This window comes from Lycium ferocissimum, chromosome 7 (assembly GCF_029784015.1).
Source record: "Lycium ferocissimum isolate CSIRO_LF1 chromosome 7, AGI_CSIRO_Lferr_CH_V1, whole genome shotgun sequence".
Taxonomy (NCBI): Eukaryota; Viridiplantae; Streptophyta; class Magnoliopsida; order Solanales; family Solanaceae; genus Lycium; species Lycium ferocissimum.
In genome coordinates this window covers 59,275,694-59,300,940 of record NC_081348.1, presented here as the reverse complement: position 1 = coordinate 59,300,940, position 25,247 = coordinate 59,275,694, and the positions used below count along the sequence as shown (strand labels likewise).

The 25,247-nt window shown below is 33.4% G+C and overlaps 2 protein-coding genes across 9 annotated transcripts; both read left to right on the top strand.

Moving 5' to 3' along the window:
• The first annotated feature begins 7,292 nt into the window (after positions 1–7,292).
• Positions 7,293–13,461, top strand: LOC132063026 (uncharacterized). Its single transcript, XM_059455472.1, has 3 exons — positions 7,293–8,237; positions 8,869–9,408; positions 13,307–13,461. Exons 1-3 carry the CDS (start codon positions 7,431–7,433, stop codon positions 13,403–13,405), a joined length of 1,446 nt encoding a protein of 481 aa, XP_059311455.1. The 5' UTR covers positions 7,293–7,430; the 3' UTR covers positions 13,406–13,461.
• Positions 13,462–15,659: 2,198 nt separating this feature from the next.
• Positions 15,660–24,351, top strand: LOC132065775 (uncharacterized). 8 transcript variants are annotated; one of them, XR_009416783.1, is made up of 8 exons: positions 15,691–15,919; positions 16,556–16,699; positions 16,848–16,942; positions 19,403–19,726; positions 19,805–19,910; positions 19,996–20,768; positions 22,934–23,186; positions 24,112–24,351. XR_009416783.1 is itself a non-coding variant. In XM_059459305.1 (5 exons), exon 4 carries the CDS (start codon positions 17,047–17,049, stop codon positions 19,321–19,323), a length of 2,277 nt encoding a protein of 758 aa, XP_059315288.1. In that variant the 5' UTR covers positions 15,675–15,919; positions 16,556–16,699; positions 16,848–16,942; positions 17,035–17,046; the 3' UTR covers positions 19,324–19,326; positions 19,403–19,543. The 8 variants fall into 8 exon arrangements, 3 of the variants coding, with proteins under 3 accessions (XP_059315288.1, XP_059315289.1, XP_059315290.1); XR_009416784.1 differs by lacking the exons at positions 15,691–15,919; positions 16,556–16,699; positions 16,848–16,942 and adding an exon at positions 19,172–19,326 and having other exon boundaries at positions 19,996–20,266; XR_009416782.1 differs by lacking the exons at positions 15,691–15,919; positions 16,556–16,699; positions 16,848–16,942 and adding an exon at positions 19,172–19,326.
• The last annotated feature ends 896 nt before the right edge of the window (positions 24,352–25,247 follow it).

Sequence of the window (25,247 nt, the reverse complement as noted above, 5' to 3'; positions counted from 1 at the left end):
TCTAGTAACTATATAGAAGCATGGGTTTAAACCCATGCTTCGTCGTCAGTCTCTATTAAAAAAAAAAAAAGGGTGGGCCCCAATCTTCTTTAATGGTAGAAAAATTGTAAAAATAAAAAAAATAAAAAACAAGGTGGGGCCCAATCTTCTCTAATGGTAGAAAAATTGTAAAAAAAAAAAAATTAAGGTAGGGCCCAATCTTCTATAATAGTAGGAATAAAAAAAATTTAGGTGGGGCCCACTCTTCCATAATAGTAGATATTAAAAAAATTAAGGTGGGGTTCGCGTGGAGAATTAGGAGACAATTGCAAAAAAAAAAAAAAAAAAATAAGATGGGATCCACGTGAAGAAGTAGGAGACAATTGCTAGGAAAAAAATATTTAAGGTGGGGCCCACTCTTCCATAATAGTAGAGATTAAAAAAATTAAGGTGGGATCCGCGTGGAGAATTAGGAGACAATTGCAAAAAAAAATAAAAAATTAAGGTGGGGTTCACGTGAACAAGTAGGAGACAATTGCAACAGAAAAAAATAGGATATTTAAATAATGATAATAAGTTCAGACAATGGTAAATGTACGCTTAGAGAAAATGTAAAGAAGAGAAGTTCGGGAAAAAAATAAACAACGATTTAAATTGAACACAAAAACTGCTAAAGAAGCCATAAAACCAAAAGAGTTAAAACTTATATCATACGTCTAACACCAATAATGAAGAATAACATCAAGAAGGCGAAATATAAACGGTCTTCTATAATGGTAAATTAAAAAAAAAATTAAGTTGGTGCCCACTTTTCTATAATAGTATACATAAAAAAAAAAAAAAATTTAAGGTGGGGCCCACTCTTTCATAATAATTGAGATAAAAAAAAGGATCCACGTGAAGAATTAGGAAATAATTGCAAAAATAAAAATAAAAAATTAATGTGGGATCCACGTGAAGAAGAAAAAAATAAAACATTTAAATAATGATAATAAGTTCGTAAAAATGGTAAAGGTATGCTTACAGAAAACTTACAGAAGAGAAATTTAGGAAAAAATAAATAACAATTTAAATTGAACACAAAAACCGCTAAAGAAGTCATAAAACCAAAAGATTTAAAACTTATACCTTTGGGTATAAGTTTAGACATATACATCTCACACAAATAATGAGGAATAACATCGAGAAGACGAAATATAAAACGGTCAAGAAACATATACGCATATTTTCTTAAAATGATGAAGTTGGTCTATACTTAAAAATTTAAGATTACAGCAGATGCTGATACATGAAAGCGCTTTTCAGTGTTATTGATTAGAAAGAGACGATGGCATGAAACTCGATAGAAGAAAGTGGATAACCAAATCAGGAAAGTCGGTATTCGTAGCAAACACTAATATAATAAAGTTTTGAATACGGAAGACAAACTACAATGTTATATTAATCGTATTTTGATTATATATATATATATATATATATATATATATATATATATATATATATATATATATATATCACCACTATCCAAACACAATTACATACATATAAATACATTACAATCTAAAATATTGGGCCTGTGCGTAGCACGGGCATACTCCGTCCAGTTATTTACTAAATAATTGAATTAACAAAAGACTCGTACATTAAATATCTCACTGCTAGAGGCCCACCCACATGCAACTTAGTAATAAATTCCAAGTAATCCTCTCATCCACGTAGCAGCAATATTCATTCACACATTAAACCAAAAGCCGTTTTGTGCTTAATATTAATCAGTGATATGCCATTGTTTTGGTTGATCAAAACCCTTCTGCTCAACCTCCAACTTCCAAGCCATTCTCCATTCCCATAGGCGAATTTAGGATTTCTAAAACATGTGTTCACCACTAAAAAAAAAGAATGGATTTTTTTTTTCATTTAACACGTTAGTTAATTAGTTATTTAATTAGTCGTTTGTGGAGACTTGATATGCATTACTGCTCAAAGGCGAATTTAGGATTTCTGGAACATATGTTCCCCACTAAAAAAAAACAAAGAAAAAATGTATTAAATGGAAATTGATCTCTACTTCTCAAGGTAAATAACTCAACCTTCAACCCAGTGCATCATTTAGCCTTTCTATAACATGTGTTCCACCAGATAGTATTATACTAATTTTGAAAAATATATACATAAAATATCTAGTTTTACAGAGAGATCATGTGTTGATGTGCCCCAAATTTAGCACCAAAAATCGCCCCTGTCTACTCCAATTAAAAATCACATTTTCCCATTTTAAAGCAACAACGTCCGCTTCTGATGAAGAATATTTCGACAAGTTTTCACTTCCAAATACTTGATAGTCCAGCCAGATTTCTCTGTGTGTGATGTATGATTGTGTTTTTTTTTTTTTTTTTTTTTTTTTTTTTAATTTTAGCTAGCTACGTGTCTTTGTGTGTGATTTATGATTGTGTTTTGATCTTTTTTTTTTTGTTTTTGGCTTGATCTCCTCTTTGTTCATTGTTTTAGCAGGTTACTAACTCTTTTTCACCACTAAAGGTTGTGGTAGAATGGTAAGTACTCATCTATCCTTAACTAGATTTTGGATTCGAGCCTTGGTAGGGAGTGCCTTACCCCTTAAAATGCGACTTCCCTCACGAATCCTAATTAACCAGGCCCTAAAGTGAGTACCAAACACCGGGGAGAAACCAAAACAAAAAACTAATTCTTTTTCTTTATTTGATTTTCTTTGTTTTGGCGGGTGGTTATTGGAGATATGATAAACTGTCAAAAAATAAGAACACTAAGAAAAGAATTGCCTACAAAAATTAGCTGATGATTATTTCTTTTATTGTCATTATTTTTGCATGCTAAAAGGTTTGATTTAGTATTAACAGATTATGTCATTAATATAAAATTGCATTGGATTTTTCTGTGTGCATAGTTATTAATAGCTATAAGATGAAATCTAAAAAATTTTACTTTTAATTTCACCTTATTATTTTTAGTACTCCGATAAAAAAAATTGCATAAGTTTTATTGATAACGTATCATAAAGTGTAGTATATATTACATAGAAGTATAAGCTCCAAATAACACACAAGTATGAATTAGCAAATGAACTAACACCAAATGGATGTTGGCAATCTTTTTCCATAGAAAAAAAAAAATGATAGTATCTAAATTCATTATCGGAACTAATATCATTTTATAATTTCAATAATATAACAACTATTTGCTTTCATTAGTAAAGTCCAACATATATATATATATTGGTATTGATTTTGCATTTTAATTGAAATTTCAAAAGCTTTTACTAAAGAAAAAATGTCTGGTATTAAAGAGCTCAAATTTAAAGTGTAACTAAAAGGTTTCAGTCGACATGCTAACAAGTAATCCGGACAGATAGCACATAACAAGTAATCCGGACAGATAGCACATACACACGAATGATTTTTTCTACTCAAGTTAACATACACACACATCAAAATATTATATATGGATTATCTAAAATATTATGAAAAGATAGTAGACTCATGAAAAAATGATTGACTAATAAATATTATTTCTTTTTAAAATATTATAAATTTTTCACAACTGCGCGAAGCGCGGACAAGTACACTAGTTAAATCATAATTCAAAGAATTTTAGCCTCATTTCAAACTGACCAAATTTTCTCAGAGCCTCCATGTTTGCCGGAGCAGAGAAAGGACAAAACTGCAACAATTTAAAACCCGCAACAGCCAAAAACAAAAAAAAAAAAAAAAAAAGAAGGGAAAACCCACAACAAAATAAATCAAACCAAATATTACAAACAATATAATAATGTAAGAACATAGAACAACCTCAGCAACAAATAAATAATTTCACTACTTCAAATTGTTGGAAGAACAAAAGAACATAATACTACGATCTATCATATATTATATACCAAAAAGTTAATTGGATGAAAAAATGAATATAAAAGATTGTTGCAACCTTTTTCTTTCCAACTTATATAACATATCTTGTGCATTATTGATGAAGGACAGCAAACGACAATGACTTAGGCCTTATTTGTTTGCGGCAATGGAGGTCCGAATCTTAATCATTGATTCAGGCATTAAATCGTTGTTTTAAGGTCTGAATTTTAATTATTTAAATTCAGCTCATTAAGTGTGTTTGTTTTGTTCCCTTATAAAGCCTCTTAATGGATCTGATTAGATCTGAATAAATCAAATCCATAAAAGAATCTTATTCCATTCAGACTCATTACAGCCGTCTCTTCTCAGCCAAAAATTTCACGCCTCTGCCTTCTCTTCTCAACCAATTCCCTCCCCTCCCCCCCCCCCCCTTCTCTTGAACTAGTAAGTGTTCATAATCTTTATAAGTATTTTGTATATTATCACAATGTTTTTGGGTATATTGATGTTTATCAACGTGCTTCGTTTTTTTTTTTTTGTTGCCTCACTTATGGAAAAAGATTGAACTTTTTGCTAAAAGCAATAAGAAATTCTATTTTCTGGGTTTAAGGTTGTATTGAGATTGGTACCGTGATAGAAATTTATGGGTTTGGGGCTATCATGTCAACCACCTTTTTGTTTGTAGTGAAATTCAAAATCCGTACTTCAATGCTGGTAACTACTTTATTGATTACTCCATGTAATAGCTTTTCAGTGGATTGGTCTTTCACGATTAGCTTTTTAGTTGATGCATTCTTAGGTAGTCCATGGTAATAGCTCATAAAGGTAATAGCTTTTTCCGCTCCCTGCTAATAAATACAAAAAAATTCATCTGGGGTTCTTTTCTTGATTTCAAAAAGAATAATTTTATCCTTTTTTTTTTTTTTTTTGCTTTAGTCTCATAAGTCTACTTATTGAATTGAATTTCATTGTATGCCCAGGTACTTGATTTTTCAAATTTGGAGAAGAATTTTGGTAATTGAGCTTTTTAGTTGGTGCATTGTTAGGTAATTCATTTGAGCTTTAAGATAAGTGTATAGAGAATTGAGTAGTATGGCTTCTCTAGTGAGTTTGGGGAATGTTTATGGATGTTCTTCTGGACAATTTGAAGGGTCATTCTCACTAGTTAGGAGGGTTTCTTTTTAATTCCAACAACTTTAAGGGTTGAACTTGAGAAGTAAAATGAGACCTTTATGTGGAACCTTGGTTGATGATTTTTGCTAACGTTGGTTTAGCTGAAGAAATTTTTTTGGTTCTTACTTCTCAGGAAACATTGAAAAGTTTAGAGAAGGAGAACACGAAGATGTGTTAGATGAAACAAATGGTCCTAATTGAACAGCTGAAGATTCGCATATAATGGACAATATGCGTGAACAACTTGCACTTCAACTAATGCAAAGAAGAGGAAATACTTGATAGTTTTATATTTTATTATTTGAAATATTTTTATAGTGTTTAAACGTTAGAATTTAATCTGATTGTTTTGTAGTTGATTATTTAAATTATATTATACTTGAGGTTTGAAGTGGAACGAGATTTTGTTTAGCTGGATGATTTATTTGGTTAAAAAATTTAACTTATGTTGAATTCTTAGAAAAAATTCATGTTACCTTGTTACAGTAATACTTTTTATATTGATATATAAATTTTAGTTGCATTTCGGATAGTTTAATTTTTTTTTCAAATATAATATCCAAATATTATGTTCTATCAAAAATATAAATTTATTTTGCTGAAATGAGATTTTTATAATATTTTATTGATATAGTGTAATTTCACATGCACATTCAGATATTGAAAACAAACAGACTTAATATTCAGATGTGCATTCAGTATTCAGATCTAGAGATTACATCTTAATATTCAGATGTTCATTCAGATCCAGATATTTAGATCTTAATGCACATCTTAATATTCAGATATGTATTCAGATTCAGACGTCTTAATCTTAATGGAAACAAATGAGGCCTTAATTAGGGAGTAATAAGTGCAGATTTAAACCTTTACTATTTATGGGCCTTAAATATTGACTGATTAATTGAAAAGAATAACAATAAACGGCTTTGAATGACTTAATTAGGGAGGAAAAAGTGCAGATTTAAACCTCTATTTATGGGCCTTAAATATAATAATATATTAATTGGAAAACAAATAAAAAAAAGGGTTTAAAAAAGAGAAAAAATCAGAAAAAGAGGCACATCACTGTTTTCATTCCCAGCTTTATAGATATATATATATATATATATATATATATATATATATATATATATATATATATATATATATATATATATATAGGTGTATAGACTTAAATGACAAAAATAAATGAGTTGTGCTAAAGTTTTCAAAATCAATATTACCGCAAAAATAGCCTTGAACACTCAACAACCAAAAGCCAATTGAAACTTGAAAGTTCGCTGCACACATAGTAGGTGGTTCCTCCGTCTTAAAAAGATTGTTTTAGTTTGATTTGACACAAAGTTAAAGAAATAAAAAAAGACTTTTGAAATGTTTGATGCAAAACAACCCTCAAATATTTGTGCAGTTGTAAATCATCTAACAAATTAAATTGTTTCTAAATATAGAAATGTGTCAATCTTTTTGACTTGACACAAAGTTAAAGAAATAAAAAAAAGACTTTTGAAATGTTTGATGCAAAACAACCCTGAAATATTTGTGCATTTGTAAATCATCTCATAAATTAAATTGTTTCTAACTATAGAAATGTGTCAATCTTTTTGGAACAAACTAATAAAGAAAGTAGGACAATCTTTTCGGAACGGAAGGAGTATAAAAATATTGAAGTGCAGATTAACACTTTCTCTTAGCAAACATATTGTAGGATCGAGTAATTCCAAAAAGCTAGTAAACCACCATAACATATATAACTAAAAATTAATTAATTTATCTAAAAGTAAGAAAATATATTAATCTAATGATAACCTCAACCTCAATACCAGATCCTTAACATTCTAAGAGGAATGGGTGATATCCTATTCTTGAGAATAAGCTTATGTGATATTGAGACTACTCTTTTGTAACTGAAGATTTATGTAATTGTTTTTTAAATAGGAGAAAGACAACAAAGTGAGATAGTTGTAGCTTAAACTTTATTTAAGGACTTGAGGGAAATGAATGAGGAATCTGAGCCGTTGTGTATGTATGGGCATTTAGTATATCAGTATGGTACATGTATTGAATTAGTTAAATGAATGTAATGTATTAGATATTCAATGTAACTCCCCAAAAGACGATCCGTTTCCAGGGTTCAATCGAGTCCAAAATATGTGATTAAGGGTGAAGAATTATTTACCATTCTATCACAATTTTAAATGGTAAGATTGATCGTTGTTAATTTCCGTATGAAAAGAGTCTTTGTGATGGCATTTTTTTTTTGGGGGGTGGGACGTTTGGTCTACCCTTTGCTTAAAATCTTGAAAAGAGAGAATAACTCATTATGGAGTATAAAAATCGAATGAGCATTGGTTAACTTGTTTTCATTATGTATTTCTCTTACACATTCTCTCTAACATGTCTACACTTGAAACATCTATTGTGATTAGCATTTGCAAAACAGTGTTAATTTGTGGTTTAGTCCTATACGTGGCCACCATTATCTTTCTCAATGAATGTCCATCTTCTAATCTTTTCTCTTCCTCAAAATTAACAACCTCTCATCCTAATAATTCTCAATCAAATGTATCATCAAATGTTACACAAATCAGTATCAGTGCCACTAAGATTAGTCACCTTGTTTTTGGACTTTTGGGGTCTGAAGAAGCATGGCATCATAGAAAACCATATATTGAATCATGGTGGAGACCAAATGTTACGAAAGGAAATCTTTTACTAGATTTTCCTCCTCAAGGTGATCTTCTCCCATGGTCCTTAAATTCACCACCTTATAGAATATCCGATGATGTTCCAAAACTCGTTAACGAGACCAATCATGTCGATCCAAGAGTTTTAAGAATGGTTCATGGGATTATGGAGGTTGTTAGAGAGGCACATGAAGGGGTAAGATGGGTAATAATGGGGGACGATGATTCGATATTTTTCGTGGATAATATGGTTGATATTCTTGCGCAATATGATCATACAAGATACTATTACTTTGGAGGACACTCGGAACATATTTTGGCGAATTATTTTTTCTCATTTCATCAAGCTTTCGGTGGAGCTGGAATCATGTTGAGTTATCCTTTGGCTAAAGCATTGGCAAATGATATGATGTCTTGTTTAAAGAGATATGCTCACTTCAGATCTGCTGATAAAACTACAATGACTTGCATTGCTGATATTGGTGTTAATCTTACTCCTCTTGAGGGTATTCATCAGGTAATTTTTCTCTCCTTCCTCTCGAACCTCGAACAAAATATTAAAAATTAAATATTTGTCACATCAATGGATAAAATTAGATCTATACTTTTCTGAATGTTATAAATTTTCGATCTAGATATTTTCCTTTATTCTTGGAAACCCTCATTCACATTCAGCCCCATACTGAAAATGACGACCATATGAAGGGACATCACGGCTCTCCTTATGGTAATATCGAGCTTTATCAGTAGCATAAGCCTGGTTTTTCAAAAACAGTACTGATATATTGTCACAATTTGCACTATACACGAATGTGAGTCTGTGTAATGGGATTCTTAAGATTTTCTTTGTATTCCAGATTAACATGTACTTCGCATTCATATTCAGGCAGTGTAACCCTGTTGTGTTTATGCATAATTTTTTTTGAAAATTATTATCTTATAGATATAAAAATTGGTGTCGAACCAGCTGACTGAAGGTGTCTCTGCCCCTCAAAAGGTCAGAGAAACAAAAACTACCCATAAAACTATGTGCAGCTTTTCATTACTAGCATAGATTGAGCATTGGGCAAGAAATGTTTTATCAATTATTTACATCTATTAATTTTCTTTCTTTATTACTAACATATATACTTGGATATAACTTGCAGATTGATCTACGAGGTGATCTCTCAGGATTTCTATCATCCCATCCAAAATCTTTATTAATGTCCCTTCACCATTTTGACAAGGTTGAGCCACTTTTTCCCTTTATGGATCGTGCACAATCTGGATATCACCTTCTAAATGCTGCAAAATATGATCAATCTCGTATGTTACAACAAACCATATGCTATAAAAGATCCAACAATTGGACATTTTCAATATCTTGGGGATACTCAGCTCATATTTACGAGAACATTATGCCTAGAAGTTTGATACAAAATCCTATTGAAACATTCAAACAATGGGGTGAAATTCCGTTTCCACCACATTATATGTTTGATACTAGAAATTTTACTTGGGATCCTTGTGAAGCCCCTCATATGTATTTCTTCAATTCCACTGTGAAAACTCCAAGAAACAAAATTCGTACAATATATACTAGAGCATGGCCTCGAGGGATAGGAGCTTGTTTGTATGCTGGAAATTATCCTGCAGAGTACGTAACTGAAATTCATGTTTACTCACCAGCAACAAAACGTATCCAGGTAATGCCTTTTTACTTAATCTCTCATAAAGTTTATATGAATTTAACTTTTGTATACTGACTATTGAATTGTGTTTTTCTCATTAGGTGACCTAAAAAGATAATCACATATATCATCAATAGAAAATGGGATTAATAACTTTGAGATAAGAAATATTAGCTGCTATAATAGATGAACAGGTTAAACTACATTGGAAGCGTAAAAACTCTTTACAATTGCAGTTCATATAAGTTAAATTCGATTACATTCAACACACGACTGCAAATTTGCAATCACATAGAAATATACTACGAAATAATTCTCTAGATTTTTTATTTTTTAACTAAGCCGCCTTATAGTGGCGGTGGGTTTGGCATAGATCCCAACCATGTAAATTAAGAGCCAAAATGTAAAAACATAAAGTAGGGGGGACATAGAACCTAACCTCCTAAAAAGAGAGATGTGAATTGGACTTGCCCAATTCATTATATTTTAGATGCAAATGCTTAAAGATGTGGTGTGTGATATACAGTAAGAATGCTATAGGTTGATACAGAGAAGTCCTCCCTATTATAAGGCAAATAATATAATTACCCTCACTGTGCTCATAGATATCAGGATCATATGCAAAACAACTCTTTATATTGTCTCATTCTAACGTTTCATACTTGGAGCTTGTCCAATCATAATTGTCCTCTGGCTTCAGCTATTTTATTTGCTTCCTTGAAGCAATGAGTTATGTGGAATTCATCGAAAAATATGATCATATTCAATATCTCCTATATGATTGATGTCAGATTCCATGGAGGATCCATCTTCTTGTTAATCCATTTGACCACCCATAATGAGTTCATCTCCACTATAATATTTTTGAGATTGTGTTCCTTGCACCATTGGATACTAAAGCCTAAGGCCTTTTCCTGAACTACATTGTTTTTTTTATTACTAAAGGGAATATCAAAAGCAGCGCCCATATCTCCTATGTGTCCTCTAACTATGCATCTCCCTCCGTTGGTCTCGGGATTCCCTTTTGAACAACCATCAGTGTTTAACTTAAATTTACCTCCTGAAGTAAGGTTCTCTGTGACTTTGGTTATTCTTATCTGTGGTCTGGCCTTCTTAATAATCGCTAGGTTGATCTGTTTAAAATGTTTATGGGTGATAAAGGTGGCTTCTTGGCAGATTTGATCAGTTATCATACGTATGGATACTATAGTTTGTTCATATTTCATTTACTCCTGGCTTTCTAAATCTTCCAACTGATCACCATACGCATTGCCTGGAGAAGAAGTTTATGAATAGGATATTGTGTCTCAGAGAACCACCAGCAAAGTAGTTCCTGTCTAATATTTCCACCACATTCTCTGATTCCCAATTGGTCTTTGAAGTGCTTCCAAATTAGCTTACATAGTCTACTTTCCCAGAATACATGGTTCACATCTTCATTTCCTGGAGTCACATAACAAACACATCTGGAAGGGAAGGGGTTTCCCATCCTCTTAACATTATCATCAGTAGATATTTTATTTATTAAAAGCTTCCAGCGGAAAAAAGAAATCTTGAAAGGGATTGGAACTATGCCGTAAGTACTTATTTACCAGTCCAAACTGCATGATTTTCTTTGGTGGTGTCACCAATATTGATCATCTCAAGTTGAGGTACTAAATGACCTGGAATAACTTGAGACAACTTCAAGTACATCCATGAGTTATGAGTAATAAAACCATAAACTTTTACTTTATAGAAAGTACAACTACATAGATTAGATAGATCGAGGACCGAAGCCTGTCCAATCATCCCAAAAAAAAAAAGAAGAAGAGTTACCTCCCTGAATTCGCCAAAACATACGTGGATTTACCGATTTCTTGATCTCCATAAGAGTTCTCCAGGGACCTGATTGATTAGCGTTACCTTTTCTAGCAACTGGATGGACACTTCAGCAGTATTTAGCTGAAAGGAAAGAAGTCCATAAAGAATTGTTAGTTTTAAGAAGTGACCATAATTTTGGAGCAAAGAATTTGGCAATGTCTCTCAGGTTCCTAAAACCCACTTCTCCTTTCCTCTGTAGGATAACCGAGCTTGTTCCAAGTTGCCCAGTTGTGTTTTTTTGTGTCTGTTGAATATTTGCTTCTGTTACTGCAGATTTACTAGATAATAAGTTGTTTAGTTGTAGGAGGAGTCTTTATTTAAATTTAAATTAGCTCTCAATGCCTAATAAAGATATAGAGAGACATTTTCAATCAATACTTTCAACCGTTTTAGCTGCACCATCTTTTAAAAAACCGACAGTGTCTCCTTCTTGTCCTCAGAATAAACTAGAAAAGCGCTTCCCCGGAGTTTGAGGACTGTCTTGGGAGGATGACAAATAGACAAAAGGTTTATAGGCATTGCTGAGAGCACATGTTTAATGAGAATAACCTTGCCCCCTGCAGATAAAAAATATCCTTGCTATTTTGTAATCTTATGTATGATCTTGATAATAATTCCTGAAAAATATTGCACTTGCTTCCTTATTGTATAACCATAACATCGTAGGAATTCAAATGGCAAAAATTCTCTCTTAAATCTCAGAAACCTGTTGATTATACAAAATCTCCCGTGTGGACATGTTTGGCTCACTAGATAGCAACTCTTCTTACTATCGACTTCTTTTCCAGAACTCTTTTCATAATCATCAACAACCTGTCTGATAAGTCTTAAAGATTTGTCTTTCTTGATGAAAAACTGATCAAGTCATTTGTATGAAAAAGGTGATTAATCTGGGCCCCTTTTGCTTATGTTGAAGCATAAATTCAAGTTTTTTCTTTCAAATTGTTCAGAGCTCTAGAAATTGCTTCAGTTGCTATTATAAATAAAGAAGGAGAAAGTGAGTCCCTTTGTTTTAGTCCTCTATTAGATTTGAAAAAGTTAGTCCTTTTCATTAATATCAATGGAGTACCAAATGTTGGACACAAGGTTTTAGATTGTATATATCCATTGTTTAGAGAAGTCCATTTTCCTCGTAACTCCACAAAGAAATATCCATAAGAGTCTGTCATAGGCCTTGTTCATAGCCAGCTTAATAACAACATTATTACCTGAGTTCTTCTGTCTTGTCTGATAACGCTAACTATTTCTTGAGCAAGGAGAATGTTCTCCCCAGTTGCCCTACCTTCGATGAAACCACTTCTGTTAGGGGAAATTATCTTAGTTTAAAGATTAGAGAGCCTGTTGTTGAGAAACTTAGTAATGATCTTCTGAGTCACATTTCTGAGACTGACGGGTCTAAGCTCTGAAAAGCTTTGAAGATTCTCAAATTTTGTGGTCTTCCGCCACCACAAAGACCTTATTGTTATTGTGCAAAATGAGTCAGGCCAACTATTTTTGCATTCGTGTCCCCCTAACCGCAATCACAAAATAATCCCATCTACAACTGCAATTGCGAGGGCCAGAGGTCAACCAACTTAAATGATCACTGATCCCTTCCTACATTCGTGAGCCTCTACCAACATCGTTGTACCTGATTTTAGTTCAAAAACTGACCTGGAGCATATCCGAATCACTCGGGACTGAACCCAAATCATACCAAACATAATTCAAAACATAGCTTAGAATGAAATTACTCAAAACATAGGGTCAGGTTGCTACAGTTTATTATTTGCTGATTGTTTCATTTGTAGGTTTTTCTTATTAGTCCTGAAGATGGATTTTACTTAAATATACATCACATATTATCTGAGTAAAACCTATAGGATATACTGAGCAAAACCAAGAAAATTTGAATAAATATTTTCCCCATCCCTCTCCCCAGAATGAAATAGAAAGAGGAAAAAGGTGAATAACAACATGAATTTGTTGTATGAAAACTTAAAAAAAAAAAGATTCTAATGTGATCTCAATATAGTTATTAATTTTCCTTTTACTCTTTTTTTTTTTCCAGATTGACAGATGTGAATGTTGTGACATAATTCATAAGGCTGGATCCTACAAGGCTGCTATCAAGTATAGGGAATGTAAGATAGATGAGACACTAGCTTGATCAATTGATCAAGTTGATGTATAAACATTTTTATTGATTTTATTTAATTATCATTGAAACAACCAGAGGCGTATCTAGCATGTTAGATGGGGTTCAATTGAACCCCTAACTTCCGACACCGAGCATAAATTTATGTGTAAAAAATTAGTAAAATTGTTATAAATAGTAGATATGAACCCATAACTTTAAAAATATAATGAGTTTAATGCTAAGAATCACAAAATTGAACTCATAGAGTTTAAATCCTGGATCCGCCTCTGGAAACAACAGCCATCTTTTGTCTCGTATATTTACATATTTGTTCTTCTCTTAAAGGAAAAATAAATGCAAAAAATTAACAAAAAAAAATACAAATTACTCGTAAGACAAACTCAAAAATTAGAAAAAAAGAAGTTTAAACTGAGTCTGTATTAAATAAGCAAACAATTAGACCAAAATATTGATAAACAAATGGATGAAAATAAATCATGCGTAATTCCCTCTTTTAAAAGGAGACGTTAGCTAAAAGGAGAGGTGAAAAAAATGTAATGTGTGTACTTCTTGAATCGACAAATGTAATATGTATAGACCTTTTTTTTTTTTTTTTACAATAAACGATCTTACTATATTAATGCATAAACGGTCTTAAAGAGTTAAAAGAGGTAGCGGCATCAATTACAATCCAACTAGGGAAAACAGAAACCCAAATAGCCTTACATAACAATGAAACAAAAAGCTTGGCTAAATTGTGTGTAGCATATTCCAAGATCTAGGAATATATACAACATGTACATCTACAAATAAACTCATAAGCTTCTAGATATCTTCATAAGTAGTCTCCGTCTCCCATGAAACTACACTTCTTCTCCATATTATATCCACCACAGTTTTTGCATCAGACAAGATTTGCGTTTTTTACCATCAATTTTCCTTAGAGTTTTTCAATGCTTCACGAATTGCTAGTGTTTCATTGGTGATGGTCTTCCCAACAAATTGAATTGGGGTACCAACGGCTTCAAGCAAATGACCATAGCTATCCATAACCGTCACTCCAATGGTTGCCATCCTTTTATCCTTTTGTAAGCTAGCATCTGCAAACATAACAATACCATCTTGTGCCACAATAATATTTTTATCATTAGTATAATCATATACAAGCGTAGGAGAAAAGGTAGTAAGCAAATTGTTTTCGCATTCATGGAAATAAAAGAGGTGCCTAGAGGTGCCTTGTTTACAATATCATTACTGGGTTCACAAGTATCTCCATTAAAGCTCATTGAGTTTCTAGCCTTCCAATTTTGCCACATGATAGAAACACTTACTTAGCAAGATCACTAGAATCAGGATATTAATTAGCATTAACAAAAAATATCATTCTGCCATCACAAAAATCCATAGTACTCTCTATATTTAGGTCAATGAATAGGACAGATTCTCCAAACCAATTGTGCTTCAGGGCATCTAAAAAGCATATGATCAATAGTTTCATTTTCAATACCACAAACCCTACACACATCACAAGTATGTCTTACTCTTTTAGAAACAACATGATTAACAAGTAGCACATTCATAATACATTTTCGAATTACCTTCTTATATATATTTTTTTTTATATATATTCATAGACCATAAAAAATCCCAGAACTTTTTTGAAAAAGATTGATTACTCGATTGAAGTCTATCACTACTAACTTCTCGACATCTAACAATTTCTCTAGCTAAATGGTATCCCGATTTTACATCATAAGTGTTAAATTTAATATAATGCCAAATAATCCTATCTGACGACCCAATGGTAGAAACAGGAAAAGAAACTACATGAATATTGTCCGTAAAAAATCAATTCTGTAAATCTTGCATCTTCGAAGTGTGGGTATTGTGGTCTATAAAATCATTCACTTTTGTAATCCTATATATATCCATTTGGGCATGACCATGGCTAGGTCTGGACCCACATGAATTGGGATTTAAAGGATCCGTCTAGACTTTAATACTATCACCCGATCAAACCCTCCATTTAATACCTTTTTTTAAAAGATATCTACCCCAAATAATACGCTTCCATATCCATGAGCTAGCAGAAAAACACATAGCTTTGAGGTGAGAAGTATGTTGAAAATATTTACTTTAATTTTGAGAATTTAAAAAGTAGAGAATCTTTTTGAGTCAAAATTCGCCAAGCAAGTTTTGCCAACCACTACCAAAAACACAGCCTTTAGCCACAGTTTTTTAGCCACGGTTTCAAAAACCGTGGTAAAACTAACAAAAAAATATAACCTTACCTACAATGTAGCAACCGTGGCTACAATTTCGTGGGAAAATGAGGCGGGTAAAACAATTTCACTCCCTCCCTTTATTTTCTTCCTTTCCCCCCATTTATTTTCCTATTTTGGTTTTTAGTTTTCCTCTTTCCACAAAATCTGTCCAAAAGTTCACTCCTTCACCCCAATTCCAAAAATCCACTACTTCACCCCAATTCCAAAAATTCGACTGCTTCGAATAGTAGCAAAAAAATGGTAGAATCACTTCTTTCAGGTAACAAATTTCTGCTACTCAAGGTTTTTAAGTCAATTTTTTTGTTCAATCTTCAATGGGTTCCTTTTAGGGTTTGTTTGTGCAAAATCTTGGAAGTATTTAGGGAAAGGAACAATTTTGGAACAAAAAATTCCCTGTGCATGAAGAAATTTGATGTTTTATTATCTTATTGTTCATAAGAGTCATGAATGAAGAAATTTTGTGTTAAATGGGTTATCTAAAATTTTGTGTTAAATAGGTCAGTGATTTCTCCTTTTCTTTTGGGTCCTGAAATTTTGAAATGTGTTCAGTTCAATTCTTATAGCTTTGAAGATTAAAAATTTGAACTTGTATGAGCTTTAGGCTAAAGTTCCTTTTTTTTTTTTTTCAATCCTTAAGTTGGGGAAGGCTTCATCCTAGAATGCATCTAAATGTAAGTGAAAATCCCTAATTCTTCTTTACAGAATCGTTTTTAGCATCAAAGCAACTAGATAGCTATTGATTTCTTAGCCCATCAAGGTACCATATGATTTCTATTTTGCACTTCTTTATTTGTCTCTTATTTTGGCTTAAAATTATAGGTGAGGATTATTGGCAAGAGAGGATTTGTACTGTTAACTTGTCTTATCCATTGATTCAGTTTTTCTTTGGTAACAGGAGTAGGAAGAAGATTGAACGAGATCTAAGCTATGTCTGATTGGATGAGAATAGCTGTAGCTTGTGCATTTCCTTTCATGATCTTGGGTTAAGCTTAATTTTGTTCGTACATGGAAAAGATGAAACTTCATTCTACTTTGATATGTAAGTGCATAGACATATTTACTTACATATACTGATTTATAGGGCTCTGCTTTGTAGCTAGAGTATTCATGTCTGGCTTCCTGTATTGCCCTTGCATTTGTTTTCTTGATCTGCAAATTTGCTATAAGGGTACACATTAATTTGGTAGGTGTTGGAAAACCAGCTAACTGATTGGGGAAGAAAAAACGAAAAAAAACAAGTAAAGGCCAGCTAACTTATTCTTAATCTGCTTCTTCTCAACTGGTTAGTATCTTATCGATGTAATTTTCTTCCTTTAGTTTATTAAGAACTTAGCCCTATTTCTCAAGTATATTGTTTGTTCAAATCTGAAACAGCTTTATTCCAACATGATCGACAAGAGTTGGATTGCGAAGTCAATTAGATCAGATGAATTCTTGGATGGTGTAGTCCAATTTTTGGACTTCGCCTTTTCGAATGCATCCATAAATGGAAAAATCTTATGTCCTTGCACTATATGTGGATTTAATGTTATGTGCAATAGAGCTGATGTGTTTAGGCATCTCCTTCAACATGGGTTTCCAGAAAAGTACACATGTTGGTACATGCATGGGGAAAAGCATATTCAATCTAATGTAGAATCATTATCCCGAGTACAAGATGAGTCGGTCAGACAATATCCGATGAATGATATGTTGAATGATGCTTTTGGAAACGTCTTTGATAATAACGACTTTCAAGATTCTGGTTCATCAAATTTACCAAATAATGACCTTCCTAGGGTTGCTGAAGATAAAAGTCAAGAAGAGAGAGACAAAATTAAGGAGTTGTTAGAGGACGGGAATCAAGAACTTTATGATGGTTGTGCAAAATATAGTAAATTGTCATTTATTGTTCATCTTTATCATATTAAGGTCTTATGTGGTGCAACTGATAAAACATTTTCAATGATTCTTGACCTTTTAAAGGATGCTTTTCCTCATGCGAAACTACCATCATCATTTTATGAGTCAAAAAAGATGATTAAGAGGTTAGGTTTGAGCTATGATAAGATCGATGCATGTCCGAACCATTGCATGTTATATTGGGGATCATCCGAGGATAAGAAGAGAGATAAATGCAAGAAGTGCAATACATCCAGGTATGTATCAAATGAAAATGATGTTGGTGCAAATGTTGTGATTGATGACCAACAGAAAAAGAAACCAAAGGCAGCGAAAGTATTGCGATACTTCCCACTTATACCTAGGCTGAGAAGGCTATACATGTGCTCGAAAACTGCAGAACTTTTGAAATGGCATGCTACAAAGGCTAACCCAGATGGATTATTACGACATCCTAGAGATGGCAAAGCGTGGAAACATTTTGATTCTTTCTATCCCGACTTTGCTTCAGAGACTCGTAATGTGCGACTTGCTTTAGCTACAGATGGTTTCAATCCATTTGGAAATTTAAGTTCCAATTTTAGCATTTGGCCTGTGATGTTGTATATTTATAACTATCCTCCATGGTGTTTTATGAAGCAAACTTCTCTTGTCATGTCGATGATAATTCCTGGTCCTAAAATGCCTGGAAATAGCATTGATGTTTACTTGCAACCTTTAATCGCTGAGTTAAAACAGTTGTGGGGTGGTGTACGTGCTTATGATTCCTCAACTAAGGAAATGTTTCAGTTGCGTGCTGCATTGATGTGGACCATAAGTGATTTTCCAGGTCTTGACAACTTGTCTGGGTGGAATACACATACATCACTTGCTTGTCCATCATGTAATTTTGATACAGAATCTATGAGGCTAAAGTTTGGTAGAAAAAATTGCTTTATGGGACATCGTCGGTATTTGCCACATGATCACAAGTATAGGTACAATAAGCAGTCATTTAATGGTTTTGAGGAGCATAGACCTGCCCCTATCCCACCATCAGGTTCAACCATGTTAAGGCAAATTGAAGAGAGCCGGAAGAGGCCTCGTGATGATGCTACAAATGAGGTTGGGCCAGAACAATGGAAGAAAAAGAGTATCTTTTGGAATTTACCTTATTGGAAGAACAATCTTATTCGTCATTGCCTTGACCTGATGCACGTAGAGAAGAATGTTTGTGACAATGTATTGTTCACCATACTTGGTGACAAAAAAAGATCAAAAGACAATTTGCAAGCTCGTAAAGACTTGCAAGCGATGGGAATTAGAGAAAAGCTTCATCCATATCCTAATTCTTCTAAGTTTCCTCCATCATGCTTTAACATGAAGAAAGAGCAGAAAGATAACTTCCTAAAAGTTTTAAAAAATGTGGTTTTTCCAGATAATTATGCATCAAACATTTCTAGATGTGTTGATCTTACGAAACGCAAGATCTCTAATTTAAAGAGCCATGATTCCCACATTCTAATGGAGCATCTTTTACCAATTGCTTTTCGAAAATCTCTTCCTAAAGAAGTTACTTCAGTGTTGATTGAGTTATGTAACTACTTTAGAGAAGTATCAAGCAAGGTTTTAGATGTGAAGTATATAGAGAAGCTCCAACAACGAATTTGGTTGAATCATTCCAATATGGAAATGATATTCCCTCCATCCTTTTTCACTATTATGGTTCATCTGGTAATTCATTTTGGAGAGGAAGCAATTCTTGCTGGTCCAAAGACAAGGTCATTATATGTACCCTGTTGAAAGGTATATCTTTGCTGTGTAAATTGATGTATTTTTAAATTTTTTTCTAATCTTACAATTAGTTTTAATATATTGTTAGGGAACTCGGCCACTTGCAATCTTATGTTCGTAACAATTCCGCACCGGAAGGTTGTATAGCTGAAGGGTACATTATGGAGGAATGTCTCACTTTTTGTTCTAGATATTTGGAGGGTGATATTGAAACAAGGTTTAATCGACCAAGGCGTAATGATGATGACAACGAGATCAATGCTAGTAGTGAATCAACTATCTTGTCAAACTTGTTTCCTGCATCAGGCAAACCTGTTGGTGCTATTAAAACTCTACCCATACCTCCCTTGGAAATCATACAAGCTCACCGATATGTGCTAACCAATTGTGAAATAGTTGATCCATTTCGAGAGTAGGTTACATGATCTTTTATATTGTTCGTTTTCTTATTCTAATGTATTTTCTTATTCTAATGTATTTTCTTATTCAGGAAGTTTAGAATTGAGGTCACTAGGATGCATCGTAGCAAAAAAAACTATGCAAAAGTTGTGGAGGAATATGTGCACAAACATTTTCACGAGTGGCTTAAGCGATATGTAAGATTGCAATTTTTTCATTCTCTTTTAAACTGAAGATCTCATAAAGTATATATAATTGTCCTAATACATTTAAAAATAATAGGTTGCAAGAAAGGATGGTGCGGATATTACACCTGAAATTGAATGGCTTGCAAATGGGCCAAATAATGTTGTGAGGAGATTCAAGGAGTATAACGTTCATGGATTTAAGTTTCGTACTGTGAGGAAGGAGCAAGGGTTGAGAACACAAAATAGTGGTGTTGTTATGTCTGCGGTTACTAAGAGATTTTCAAGTGGCAGAGAATCTATTGAACAATCAAGTGATGATATGTACTATGGTAAATTGGTTGACATCATAGAGTTAAATTATTACGGTAAGTTAAAGGTTGTGTTATTCAAATGTATTTGGGTAGACACTACACTTAACAAGGGAATCAAGATAGATCAATTTGGGATAACAAGTGTAAATTTTTCCCGTTTGATACACACCGGTACAAAAGAAACAGATGAACCATATATACTTGCAACTGATGCTAGAATGGTGTACTATGTTGATGATCCAATTGATGAAGGTTGGTGTTTTGTTTGTCATATGAAGCCTAGAGACATATATGATATGGGAGATGTGGATTATGTGGATTTAGAGGAGCCACCAATGGAGGACATACCTTTTCGTGAGCAACATTTGGAAAATATCGAAAACTTACAATTAGTGCGGGATGATCGCTATGAACAAGAACAAGATGAACCAACTCATGATGATTATGAAAGTGGTAGTGATGGAGATGGTGATGATGGAGATGGTGAAGGAATGGTAGACTAGTTAATACCCCTGTTATGGAATTGAAGACCTTTTAAGATGCATTTAATACCCCTGTAAGTTCCAAACACTTGTTCGTTTTCAAATTTCTGTTTTAGTAGTTACATTTATTGTGTTCTTAATCCTCGCTCTTTGTGGAAATTTTGTGCAATAGAATCCTCATCCATGTCAATTTTAGGCCCCTCATTACCGGCGTTTGGTTGCTTTAAGATCATGTTGCACATTTACACTTGATAAGTTGCCTTGAGTCCTTGACATTACCAGTTTTCGTTTCTGTGAAAGAGCGGAAACCAAAAAGATAGTAAAAAAAAATGTAATTAGTGAATTTGTGATTGGAATTTGTGATTGCACCGTGGGCTATAAAGTTACACATAATTGATGGTTACTGGAAACTTGGAATAGCTGATATTTATCATTATGAAGTTTCTTAATATGATTGTTTATGTTGGTGCCTCATGCTCATCTGATAATGCGATGCAGTAATTTTGTATGCTTGTAGTGCAAGCAGTGGTTTTCCTCAGAGTAGTTCTTGTGCCTTTTGTTCCCATCCTCAATGTACACAGTCCGAAACTGATTTCATTTGCAAATATCTATGCGACAGTAATATCTCGGCAAAGGTTTGTATCCTCCTTTTGGTTTATTCTTGTAAATAATTTGCACTCACCTGCACCCTCATGTAAATCATTTGATGCCTAATGGGCTAAGTGATTTATAAGATCTGATCTTGATTTTCCTACCCTTTCATCTGCATCAACACCCAAATTAGGGAGATATGATATGTTTACCCTTTCATCTGCATCAACACCAAAATTAGGGAGGTTTTGTAGCAGAAATAAAAAAGCACTATGTTCAGCATTTTGTCCCTAAATACTCATTCTGCTATGTGGTTGGTTTTCGGATCTCGGTTCAACTCAATATGGATTTATAAGCAGTGACTATTTTTTGCTTATAGTGTGAGATTACTCGTTGCCTGTACTTCCTTTTGATAGCTTTCATCATCTGTCATAATTTCTGGCTACAAGTGCACTTTAACATAAAACAATCACTAAAAATGTTTATGTTGACTAAAAAGATTCAGTATCTTCTTTAGATTTTAGATGTGCAGCAATTGTGTCCGACGTCCCATGTGACATTCATATTAAGGCCTTCCAAGTGCTTCGTTTCGTGTAATACATTACGACTTACCGTAAAGCGTGGAAGAGTATGTCCGAGTCGATATTTATGCTTATAACGGTTGCAATTTCCCGAGAGATACGACTTCTAATTTTTTTAACCAAAAGATTGATGCTACTGTGCAGATATTGGTCGTCTTGGACGTGATGGTAGAATCGCTTATTGTCATCTCTTTTTTCGATGAGTTTCCTATTTTAAGATTCGCAGTCTTATGTACAGGTGACAAAGAAACCAAAAAATTCTTAATGTTCATAGAGTTTATCTGAATCTAAGGATAATGTTCATAGAGTTTATCTGAATCTAAGGATTCTAAAGCATTGGACATTGTTTATTCTCAGTGATGGTGTCGATGAGTATGTGGTGAACAAATTCTTGTGTCAAATTTTCGATTGGCGACAAAAGTTTGAGGAAAATATGTTCATTAGTTAAAGAGTACGCTTCTCGTAAATTTGACATGAAAGAAGAGGTACTTTTTCTCTCATTTAAATGGGCATGCGAGCATCGCTTTATAATTGCTTCTTATACTAGTCGATCACTAACTCTATATTTACCGGAAAACAATTTGATCTTTTTTGGGTTAAAAAGCACCTTTTCTTGACAATGTATTTGCAACCCAAAGGCTTGGGACTTTCTCATATATCCTTGATCACGATCCTGGATCGAATATTTAGCTGCATTTAAATTCAGGATTTGCAGTATATTGATGACACAATTAGAGCTAGGAGAGGTCCAATACTTGCATTTACTCCCACAGACGAGTGTAACATGCACTTTAAACTTCCACCAGTTAGTTAAAGTTAATTTAGCATGATTAAGTGCGGTGGAGTTGGCGGATCTTTATAGTTTGGATAGAAAGTTTACTTTCAATTGCTCCCACTTTTGGGTTTGATTTTGAGCATTCTTTGGTGAGGATTAAACCTGCAAGACTAGAATTTTGCTAATATTAAGAACTAGAAAGACACATAAAATGGTTAGCTACCTCTTTTTGATGTTTTTATTGTGGCTTCAAATTTTTACAATATGTCATGACCTTAACAACTGATTGCAGACTTCTCCCGCATTGCTAGCTATGAAAGATGCCGTGATTGCTACTATTCTGAAGAAGTGAGCAACTGATTTTTGTTTCCTATGAGAACAATCATATGCTCTCACAAATTTATATTGTATCTAATGCTATACACTTTATGAATATTAGCTCGAGATCAAAGATGGGCGATAGATATATTTTTCATACCAAGTGTAGCAAACAAAGACTTTGGATGCAAGTTGTGGACTTGACAAACCATTTGCAAACTTTGAAGGTGAGTTCCATATTCAGCTATTATAAGGACAATGGTTCTTTTATGTGGTCTTTTGTGCATATTACTGAAAGACTACGCACGGATGTAAGTTATGTGTAAATTTCCGACTTCCTTCTTCTATTCCGGATTGATATTGGTTGTTCTATGTCATGTTTTGATGGTTTTCTAAGGATTTAGAATTTAGAAACACAGATATATCATGAAATAATTCGTCAAGAACTTTGGTCGGGGTAAAATGAGAATGATGATGAAGATAGTGAGTATAACAGGAGTTGTTATGCAATTCTCTTCAGCCAGGGTGATTTTTGTACAACATTGAATTACAATTTTACACGAGCAAAATTCATCTCTAAGAAACGACACGATAAATGAACAACATTATACTCTTCTCGTCTTTGGATTACGATAGTGGTAGTGTCATCTTCGCATTTGTGGTGTTCTTTTACCATGAATATGCTCGAAAGGAGTTCATGAAAGGTATTACATAATATTGCAATTTGAGGCCACGGTGGCCATACGGATACGAATTTCCCAAAATCGTTTATGTTGTGAATTTGGTATTGATTTCTTTAGTTGCTTTTGTGCTTTAGAAAAACCCAATCTTTCTTTTTCTAGAACTGTGACTAATATAAGCGTTGGGCCTATGCTTCTTATTTTTGTTTAATAAGAAAGAAATATTAGTAGTAATCAGCATCGCTTTACTTGACTTGGAATAAATAATCATGCACCGGACAAATTCCGTTTATAGTTTTAGGTTAATTCCCGGCCATGATGTTGTACTTAAAAAAAATCACTTTTGTTCACCTATGATTCTTTTTCTCGCACGCATTTCTTAAGGGTTACCTTTTGAATACTTGGAAATATTAAAGGATGTTGTTCATGTTTCTTGTGGCTTTTGGTTGATGGTTATCAATTTTTTTTGCAGATTTTTCCATGTCTGATAGTCAGAAAGAACATGTGGCATCCATTGTGCAGTTTGTGCCTGGACTTGAGTCCTTGAGGCAAAAGGTTTGCCATGAAATATCTGATAGGCAATTTTGGATGATCTATTTCGTTTTATTGCTTCCAAGGCTGAATGGGAATGACTTGGAGCTTTATATTATGGTCATTGTATTAGTGAATGCAGATTAGTTATGTATTGGCACCAGAAAAATAATTGTAATTTTTTTTAAAAAAAAAAACTATGAACATTAGCCACGGTTCAACCGTGGCTAATTAATATGATAACGACATGTTTGCCACGGTTAAACCGTGGCTAATTTATATGATGTGAACAAATTTCCTACGCCTTAGATTAGCCACGGTTTTAGCATGGGTAATCTGAAATTCCAAAATATAATGCCTTTTTCTTGCAGTCAAATTTAACCACGGTTTGATCGTGGCTATAGCTATATTAAACCGTGGCTAACTTAGGGTTGCCACGGACGGTAAAACCGTGGCAAATTCACTGGCGACGCCCCGTATGGGCACGGCCTTAACCGTGGCTAACTTACAGTGGCAAAGTAGTTTTAGCCACGGTTTTGGTACCCTTTAGCCACGGTTTTGCGCGTGGCTAAATCCCGCATTTTTTGTAGTGAACAAAGCTTGATTAAAAGATTTTAACTCTCTAAATCCTTCCCCCCCCCCCCCCCCGAGATTTTTCTAACAACAGTTCTCCCATTTTTTAAAATGCATTTTTCTGCTATCCTCATCATGACCGCACCAGAAATTAGAGAAAATACAAATTGAAAACATGATAAAGCATAAGAAAGAATAGCAGATAAGACATATTTAAGTATCACTTTTTTTTCCTACAGGATTTAGGAAAATATTTTTCCAACCTTTTATTTTAGCCTTCACTCTATCTTTGATAAACTCCAACATTTTTTCCTTGATTTCCAACTACTGCAAGTAAACCCAAATATAACCCTAAGTTAATTCTTTGTAATTGTCCTAGCTCCGCAATAATTCCATCTTTCAAGTTCAGAAGTACTTTTACTAACATATAGCAGATTTATCAAAATTCACTTTTTGACCCGAACTGTCTTCATAAATTTTTAAAATTTCGGCAATTTTAGCGGC